This window comes from Perca flavescens, chromosome 13, assembly GCF_004354835.1.
Source record: "Perca flavescens isolate YP-PL-M2 chromosome 13, PFLA_1.0, whole genome shotgun sequence".
In the NCBI taxonomy this organism is placed as follows: Eukaryota; Metazoa; Chordata; class Actinopteri; order Perciformes; family Percidae; genus Perca; species Perca flavescens.
In genome coordinates, this window is record NC_041343.1 from 32,609,645 (window position 1) to 32,620,336 (window position 10,692).

The 10,692-nt window shown below is 42.7% G+C and overlaps 1 protein-coding gene across 1 annotated transcript in view; it reads right to left on the reverse strand.

Annotated features, from left to right (window-relative positions):
* Positions 1-2,306: 2,306 nt before the first annotated feature.
* The window catches only part of bacc1 (BPTF associated chromatin complex component 1), a 16,184-nt gene continuing 7,798 nt past the window's right edge, over positions 2,307-10,692 (reverse strand). The window contains exons 4-6 of the mRNA XM_028594598.1: positions 9,990-10,216; positions 6,266-6,370; positions 2,307-2,700 (exon numbers count right to left, since the gene is read on the reverse strand). Of these exons, the coding sequence (XP_028450399.1) occupies positions 2,636-2,700; positions 6,266-6,370; positions 9,990-10,216 (397 nt within the window). The 3' untranslated portion in view covers positions 2,307-2,635. The remainder of the gene's footprint in view (positions 2,701-6,265; positions 6,371-9,989; positions 10,217-10,692) is intronic.

The window sequence follows — 10,692 nt, forward strand, 5'->3', positions numbered from 1 at the left end:
GTCACTTCAATGGCGTTTTGAGCTAACGTTAGCAATCAAGTAGCCTAACTAGATGCTAACGGCGTTTTGAGCTAACGTTAGCAATCAAACAATCCTAGATAGCTAAAATGTTTTTTTTTTAAATGACTGCTAGCTACAAGTTAGCAATCAAACACAACAAAGGCTGTCACTTGAATGGCGTTTTGAGCTAACGTTAGCAATCTGACAATCACAGATATAGCTACAACCTTTTTGAAATGATTTCCATCTTCTGTTATTGTACGTAAAGAGAAACGTTTATTTTATGCATTTCACAAATTTCAGTAGGACACGTTATGCCCTAAACCGTTTAAATCTGAGCATGCTCGTCTCACATCGGCCTGCGACAGCGTTAAGAGACGAGAAGTTTAGCGCTATGACTCAATATCGTCACCTTCCTAAAATAATGGCCTCAGTCATTTTTTGACAAAAATGTTATTTGTTTTGTTGCCTAAATCCTCTCCTCGTGGTGCTGGCCACCTCTGGTAGAACTGAACAGGTCATGTGATTCTACACCTTTAGTATAACGGCCTGTGTCAAGCGTGGGACTTATAGCCGGGACACACTTAGCCGATCATCGGTGTGGTTTCGGTGTGTCCCCACCGAAATGGCGAGCGGAATGAGCGTGACTAGAGTCTCTCAAAATCTGACGAAAATCTTTTAAACTGATCTTTGTTGAGCTGAAATGAAGACAGATTCAGCAGCTACATACACACACACACACACACACACACACACACACACACACACACACACACACACAGACAGACAGACACAGAGACACAGACACACACACACACACACACACACACACACACACACACACACACACAGACAGACAGACAGACACAGACACAGACACACACACACACACACAAACAGACACACACACAGACACTTTCTCTCTCTCACACACACACAGACACACACACACACACACACACACACAGAGACACACACACACACACACACACATTTTCTCTCTCTCTCTCACACACACACACACACACACACACACTTTCTCTCTCACTCACACACACACACACACACAGACACACACACATTTTCTCTCTCTCACACACACACACACACACAAACACAGACGCACACATACACACACAGCCTATTTTTCTCTCTTCAAATGTTCTCAGAAACACATTTTTCGGTGAACTATTTTAGTCCGATATGAGATCGGATTCTGAACGAGCCGCCACGACAGTCTGGCTTTGAATTTCCGGAGAAAACAAAACCCCCATGTGACGCGTTCGTCCAATCGGCTGCCGTCAGTTTTTCATTTCCTGGGCACCAACGCAGATCAGCGCCGCCTGCTGTTTACAGAGACGTATTACGTCGTGTGTCCTGAGGCACTTTTTGGACCGACTCGGGGAGACTGATCATTTCCACCGGCTCTCCTGTCGTGTGATTGGCCGGCTGGCTGGCATTATTTTTTTAGGAAGGTGACGATACGTAGCGGGACTCCCGATCGAGGGATTCAAGGACTAACCCACGGATGAAATCAGGACTGACAGCACAGCAGGGTTTCTTCATATTAAAGCTTCTTCATGATAACAGCACAGGGACGACTTTCTGCTTCCTTCAAACTTTTCAGAAACAGATTTTTTGTTTTTGTTTTTTGGTTCAAACAGAAACTGAACTGAAAACTAGGGCTGCCACCTCTTAGCCGATTAGTCGACTAAGATTTCTTTAGTCGATTAGTCATTTTTATGCTTATTCATGCTTAATTACTCATTTCCAAGAAAATTCTGAGCACATTTATGGTAAACACGACATTTAAAGTGGTGCTTTTTAGGGCTGTCCTCGACTAAAGATATTCTTAGTCGACTAACACTTATAGGATTTAGTCGACTAATCGATTAGTTGATTTAATTGACAGAGCTGTGCTCTTTGAGAGGTGGTTAAGACTAGAAAAGCACAATATAAATGTAGTTAATTAACCATCTGTAAAACTGAGTTTCTCCACAATTAATCCTGCAAAAGCACCACTTTAAATCTTGTGTTTACCATAAATGTGCTCAGAAGTTTCTTGGAAATGAGTAATTAAGCATGAATAAGCATAATAAATGACTAATGGACTAAAGAAATCTTAGTCGACTAAGACCAAAACAACAGATTAGTCGACTAATCGACTAAGAGGTGGCAGCACTGGTGCTTCTGCAGGATTAATTGTGGAGAAACTCAGTTTTACAGATGGTTCATTAACTACATTTATATTGTGCTTTTCTAGTCTTAACCACCTCTCAAAGAGCACAGCTCTGTCAGTTAAATCAACTAATCGATTAGTCGACAAAATCCTATAAGTGTTAGTGGACTAAGGAGTTCTTTAGTAGAGGGCAGCCCTGCTGAAAACATAATTCTGCTGCACGAAAAAAAAAAAAGATAAGGATTATTTCTCATTTTTTGAAAAATTGAGTTTTTTGACAACAAAAGAATTAACACAACGCAGAGAGATGTGTGTGTGTGTGTGTGTGTGTGTGTGTTGATCTAAAATGTGGAGAGATGAGCGTCGGGTAAACAGCAGAGCGGAGCCTTTAGGGAAATAAAATTAAAATAAAAAGAAGGTTGGTTGGTGTCTGCTGCTCGGGTGAGAGGTCAGAGGTCAGCGGGACAGCAGCGGGAGGTCACTGGAGTTCATGATGAGGCTGGAGTCCAGGTTCAGGCTCTCTGGGGGGACACAGGCAGGGGACAAGACAGCTTTGAGACACAAGACAAGAACTCAGACTAGACACCATTTACATCCGATTCTCATTAGAACGATACGATATTCATTCATAAAACCACGGCGACTCAATATCTCGATGCATCGCGATGCGTCAAATCAGTAACCTGACTCCACCGGATGGATCGCTTCCCATTTTTTGCTTCGGCATATCCATTCTGGGATCTTTCCGTTGGAGAACTTTTGGGGGAAAAGGGGGGGCGAAAATCCTGGTTAGCTGATTGGATGAACCATCTGTCTGTCTACCACCTATAGTTGGTGATAGACGGGGCCCAAATCAACCAATCAGATCAACGAAAGCGTCTGGAAATACAACCACGAGCCAGGCTACCCCTGCTGCTGCTGCTGCAGGCCAAGCATAGCTCGTTAGCTTAGCATGCTAGCAACATGTCGGTGAAGGAGATTTACCGTTAGTGTGACGAGAATTTAGGAATAAAAGAATAAAAGGCCCCATTTCAGGTTCCTGGTCCATACTCCAAAAGAAGGATCCAAGAGGAAAAAGCATTAGCGAGCGGCTAACAGAATTAGAGCTACCGCTGTCTGTAAATCCTGGTTAGCTGATTGGATAAACCATCTGTCTATCACCTCCTAAACCCCGCCTCAAACTCAACGCTGATTGGTCGGTCGTTTGGTGAACGGCTCCAAATGTTCTCCAGACTGATCTGGGAGGAGAAAACTGGAGCTGGCCGGATCAGGATGGTCCCACCAGGCTATGAAGTATCAGTCCCTCCACAAAAACGCAATTATGCGATCGCATAATTCAACGCGTAATCAGCCAAAGCATTTGTTCAAATTCGCCGCATTTTCGGCATATGAGGTCTTGCATGATTTCATAATCTCTGCATTTTCGTCCCATAATGTCCAGTACAGGCCAAAGGTTTGGACACACCTTCTCATTCAATGTGTTTCCTTTTAATTTTCATGACTATTTACATTGTAGATTGCAATATCAATATATTGATATCATGATATTGATATAATATCCATATATTGATATCCCGATATCGATATAATATCCATATATTGATATCCCGATATCGATATATCCATATATTGATATCACGATATCAATATGATATCCATATATTGATATCCCGATATCGATATATCCATATATTGATATCACGATATCAATATGATATCCATATATTGATATCCCGATATCGATATATCCACATATTGATATCACGATATCAATATGATATCCATATATTGATATCACGATATTGATATAATATCCATATATTGATATCCCGATATCGATATATCCATATATTGATATCACGATATCAATATGATATCCATATATTGATATCACGATATCGATATAATATCCATATACTGATATCAATATATGGATATTATATCCATATATTGATATCGATATAATATCCATATATTGATATCACAATATTGATATAATATCCATATATTGATATCGATATAATATCCATATATTGATATCACAATATTGATATAATATCCATATATTGATATCACAATATTGATATAATATCCATATATTGATATCACAATATTGATATAATATCCATATATTATTATCAGGTTGCTCAAATAAGTCTCTTAAGACTCTCCAACTGATCCAGAATGCTGCAGCACGTGTTCTGACGAGAACTAAGAGAAGAGATCATATTTCTCCTGTATTAGCTTCACTGCATTGGCTTCCAGTGAAATCTAGGATCGAATTTAAAATCCTCCTCCTGACTTACAAAGCTCTAAATGGTCAAGCACCATCATACTTAGAAGAGCTCATAGTACCTTATTGTCCCACTAGAGCACTGCGCTCCCAGAATGCGGGGCTACTTATAGTTCCTAGAGTCTCTGGAAGTAGACTGGGGGCCAGGGCCTTCAGCTATCAGGCTCCAGTATTGTGGAACCAGCTCCCAGTCGGGGTTCGAGGGGCAGACACCGTCACCACATTTAAGAGTAAACTGAAAACCCTCCTCTTTGATAAAGCTTATAGTTAGGGAGTGAGGAGTTGCAGCGTCCGCCTAACCCGGCCCACCTGCTTCTCCTCGTAGTCATCAGTTTTATATACTGTATAATTAATAATCGAGCGAGAGTAGAGGGAGGCAGGCCAGTACAGCCCGACCCGGTTGGGGGGAGTTCTAGCCCGACCAGGCTCCTCTCTTTAACCTGCCTCTCTTAAGTTATGCTATTACAACTCTAGACTGCCGGGGAGGCTGTTCCTCCCTAAGACACACTGAGCTGCTCTCTCATCTCTACTTGTTACTTTTGTATGCATCCTGTCCCAGAAATACTTGTTACTAATCTAGCTCTGGGGAGTTTACTCCCCGGAGTCCTTATGTTTCTTCTCCGCCGCACCCACCCGTGCTCTGCAGCGCCACGTTACATCCCGCAACGCCCTGCTGTGATGCTCCTATGCACAGAGTAGTCAGGATCCGGTATAGGAGACTGCACTACTCAGTATGACACGATGTGTCCTGCTAGGACATGAACTTCCACGATAACCTTACAAGTCACTGTGACGAGGTTTCTTCCTAAAAGGGAGTTTTTTCTCGCCACTGTCGCAACAGCCACTGCTAATGTTTGCTCTTGAGGGAATTACTGTAATTGTTGGGGTTTTGGAATTTATAGAGTGTGGTCTAGACCTACTCTATCTGTAAAGTGTCTCGAGATAACTTTTTTTATGATTTGATACTATAAATAAAATTGAATTGAATCACGATATCGATATAATATCGATATACTGATATCAATATATGGATATAATATCCATATATTGATATTGATATAATATCCATATATTGATATCACGATATTGATATAATATCCATATACTGATATCAATATATGGATATAATATTCATATATTGATAACATGATATCGATATAATATCCATATATTGATATCCATATAATATCCATATATTGATATCACAATATTGATATAATATCCATATATTGATATCACAATATCGATATAATATCCATATATTGATATTGATATAATATCCATATATTGATATCACAATATCGATATAATATCCATATATGGATATTGATATAATATCCATATATTGATATCACGATATTGATATAATATCCATATATTGATATCAAGATATGGATATTATATCAATATAGTCAGTGTGTGTGTGTGTGTGTGTGTGTGTGTGTGTGTGTGTGTGTGTGTGTGTGTGTGTGTGTGTGTGTGTGTGTGTGTGTGTGTGTGTGTGTGTGTGTGTGTGTGTGTGTGTGTGTGTGTGTGTGTGTGTGTGTGTGTGTGTCTGTGTGTGTGTGTGTGTGTGTGTGTGTGTGTGTGTGTGTGTGTGTGTGTGTGTGTGTGTGTGTGTGTGTGTGTGTGTGTGTGTGTCTGTGTGTGTGTGTGTGTGTGTGTGTGTGTGTGTGTGTGTGTGTGTGTGTGTGTGTGTGTGTGTGTGTGTGTGTGTGTGTGTGTGTGTGTGTGTGTGTGTGTGTGTGTGTGTGTGTGTGTGTGTGTGTGTGTGTGTGTGTGTGTCTCGTCACCTTGGTCAAAGTTGAGCTTCTTGTTGGATGATCCGTCTCCGAGTCCTTCGATGTCCACGAGGTCGCTGTTCACGTCAGAGTCGTTGAGCGCGCTCAGAGTCACGTCTGCAGGGGGAGGAGGAGGAGAAGAGGAAGAGGATGGAGAGGAGAAGAAGAGGAGGAAGAGGAGGAGGAGAGGGGGAGGAGGAAGAAGAGGAGGAGGGGGAAGACGAGGAGGGGGAAGACGAGGAGGAGGAGAAGAGGAGGAGGAGGAAGAGGAGGAGGAGAAAAAGAAGAGGAGAAAAAGAAGAGGAGAAGAAGAATAGGAGGAGAAAAAGAAGAGGAGAAGAAGAAGAGGAGGAGAAGAGGAGGAAGAAGAAGAAGAGAATAAGAAGAGAATGAGAAGAGGAGAAGGAAGAGGAGAAAAAGAAGAGGAGAAGAAGAAGAAGAGGAGGAGAAGAAGGGTGTTAAAGTCTTCTGTCTTGCACTGACTTATTGACTAGATCAGTGTTTCTCAAATGGTGGTCCGTGTCCCCCTAGTGGTCCTCTGGAGGACTACAGGGGGTACGTCACATTTTTTGCTAAATATTTTCCAGGTCCAACAGACAGCGACACATTAACCCACCCGGTACCACTCAGAGAGGCCCGTTTACCCCCCGGTACCACTCAGAGAGGCCCGTTTACCCCCCGGTACCAGTCAGATAGGCCCGTTTATTCCCCGGTACCGCTCAGAGGACCTGTTTCCCCGGTACCACTCAGAGAGGCCTGTTTACCCCCCGGTACCTGTCAGAGTGGCCCGTTTACCCCCCGGTACCGATCAGAGAGGCCAGTTTACCCCCCGGTACTGGTCAGAGTGGCCCGTTTACCCCCCGGTAGCGGTCAGAGAGGCCCGTTTACCCCCGGTAGCGGTCAGAGAGGCCCGTTTACCCCGGTACCTGTCAGAGAGGCCCGTTTACCCCCCGGTAACAGTCAGAGAGCCCGTTTACCCCGGTAACAGTCAGAGGCCCGTGTACCCCGGTACCTGTCAGAGAGGCCCGTTTACCCCCCGGTACCTGTCAGAGAGGCCCGTTTACCCCCCGGTACCGTTCAGAGAGGCCCGTTTACCCCCCGGTAACAGTCAGAGAGGCCCGTTTACTTTGTGTCTCCAGTTTTTAATTAGCCTACATTAAAGCCCATGTTGCAGGTTAACCACCACTGTTGATTAATATACATATAACACTCAATATATGTATATCATTGTTAAAAATGTCTCCAAATAGTGTTAAAGGCCAGTTTTTGTCAGGTTTTTGTCGTTTTTGGTATTAGTGTTTTTTTCCGCAATTCGGCGATGACGTCACATTGGGGAGACGTGTATCAGCCTGGTACTGTAACTATGGTGACTGTGTATCAGCCTGGTACTGTAACTATGGTGACTGTGTATCAGCCTGGTACTGTAACTATGGTGACTGTGTATTAGGGCTGGGTGATATATCGATATTAATATCGATATCGTGATATGAGACTAGATATCGTCTTAGATTTTGGATATCGTAACATCGTGATATGACATAAGTGTCTTTTCCTGGTTTTAAAGGCTGCATTACAGTGAAGTGATGAACTCTTCTGAACTTACCAGACTGTTCTAGCTGTTCTATTATTAATCATTATTTATCTAAAATCTAAGTGTGAAGATATTTTGCGAGAGCACCAACTGTCAACTCTAGAATATATCGTCGCGATATCGATATCGAGGTATTTGGTCAAGAATATCGTGATATCCGATTTTCTCTATATCGCCCAGCCCTATATCAGAAAATATGGGACGTAGAAATAAGCGCTGAAAATGTGTAGAAGAAAAATTTAACAATTTAAAACGTTGGAAAAAACTAAAACAAACTGAAAAAAAGGCGTCGAAAAGGTTGACGAGAAGACAACACAAGGGTTAATCAGAATTTATGTTTACATTTTATTGTTATTTGAACAGCTGAGCATTGAACCAGGTGAAGAAACTTTTTTATTATTTATTCATTTGATTTTGCAACTGTTCACTAAAATAGCCGGTTTCTATGAAACTACTTGTGACATGTCATATTTGGCTTTGACTTTGACTGAACATTTGCGGAAAAAATATCGGGATATATATTGTACATCGATATTCAGCCAAAATATATCGGGATATGATTTTCGGTCCATATCGCCCAGCCCTACTGTGTATCAGCCTGGTACTGTAACTATGGTGACTGACTGGGATGAGGAAGAGGGTTTTTTACTGTCAGTGAACAGCCCCAAGTGAAAGTCAATGTTTTATTTATATCTAGTGACAGTGATCATGTCGTTAGTTCAGATAAGTACCGGTAAACTTATCTAGATCTAGAAAATACAAGGCATCATGCTAGCTATGTGCTAACTTGCCAGTCCCACCTGTTTAATCCCCCGATGGTTGTAAACACATAAATATGATTGATATCATGATTAGATATCGCACGTTTTGATGGTAGCCTACTAGCTCCAGTAACAACATATTTGCCTGGTGTTTATTTATTACTTGGATGGGGATGCTGTTCAGCTTTTCACAAGTTTAGACAGCTAGCTAACGCTACGCCGACGTTTCGCTAACATTAGCGCAACAGCGTTAGCCTAGCCGGCTAGGTAAATATTACAACTGCCTTCAGAGTTTCCTATATCTGTGTCCACGTTGTCAACATAAGACTTGTGGCCTTAGTGCTCCTTTTGTACCATAACTTTATTGAATGAAACGTTAAACTTCGCTCCTACGAGATGGTTTTTGTTAGTTACACACAAAGCTAACTGGCTATAGTTAGCCTGTAGTCAGCAAGCAGCTTCGGCGAGCTAACCTCGACAGCTAACACATCCATGTGTCTCCATTTCAAAACATCACTGCACATTGACTGCTTTTAGCAACATACTGTCGCGGTTAGCTCGCCGAAACTACTGCCGATTGCCGAAGTTGCTGGCTGGCTACGCAACGTTAGCTAATCCCGCTAGCATACGTACAGGCTAACTATAGCCAGTTAGCTTTGTGTGTAATGTTACAAAAAAACACCTATTTCGTAGGAGCGAAGCTTAATATTTCATTCAATAAAAGGATGGCACAAAAGGAGCACTAACGCCACATGTCTTGTGTTGACAACGTGGACGTAGCTCCGAAGGCAGTTGTAATATTCAACTAGCAGTCTAAGCTAACGCTGTTGCGCTAACGTTAGCAAACGTCGGCGTAGCGTTAGCTAGCTAGCTGTTTAAACTTGTGAAAAGCCGAAAAGCGTCCCCGTCCAAGCTGCCTTTCACTTCCCCCCCCAATATTATTATACACATAATAAAGACACATTGACTCGGTCGAGACCAGAAGCCATATTTTGCCAGACCGGCGGCAGAAACCGTGACCGGGACAGTGAACCGAGACGGGGCTTTCGCCTGTCGTCTCCCCAATGTGACGTCATGCAATGCATTGTGGGGGAAAGGAGAAACCACTGTAAAAAAGTACTTCTTTTTCGTATTTTATTCCGTTTTGTGATATCCATTGTATTTGATGTTGTTGGGTAACAGTTTAAATGTTTATTACCAACAAGCAAATTGCAAAAAATCGTTAGAAAATAAACCCTGCAACATGGGCTTTAATAACAGTGAATTTAGTTACGGTATGAACTTAACCCTCGGGAAGGCAAAACAATATATACTTTTTATTTTTTTTAATCTCAACCCTAAAATCTTTTACACATTTCTATCCATTTTTAAACACACTTCTCACCTGCAGTCTTCTGTTTCTTGAGGGGCGGGGCCAGAGAGGAGGGGCTGTTCTGCATGCCCGTTGCCACGACAACCTGCGAGGTCGGCACGGCGATCATGGCGGACGCGGCGAGCGCCGGAGCCGTCGTCATGGCGGTCTTCTTCACGGTCTTCTTCGGCGATTCGGAGGAAATGGGCACGCGGCTGTCCTCGTACAGCTTCCTCTTCACCGTGCTCTTTATCTGAGCTCTGCAGGGGAGGAGACACGCTAGCTTAGCTTAGCATGAAGACTGGAGACACCACGTTACACAGGGACAAGCTAGCTTAGCATTAAGACTGGAAACACCAAGTTATAGAGGAACACGCTTAGCTTAGCATAAAGACTGGTACCACCACGTTACACAGGAACACACTTAGCTTAGCATAAAGACCGGAGACACCACGTTACACAGGAACACACATAGCTTAGCATAAAGACTGTTAACACCACATTACAAAGGAACACACTTAGCTTAGCATAAAGACTGGAGACACCACGTTACACAGGAACACACTTAGCTTATCTTAGCATGAAGACTGGAGACACCCCGTTACACAGGGACACGCTAGCTTAGCTTAGCATAAAGACAGGAGACACCCCGTTACACGGGGACACGCTAGCTTAGCATTAAGACTGGAGACACCACGTTACACAGGGACACACTTAGCTTAAATTAGCATAAAGA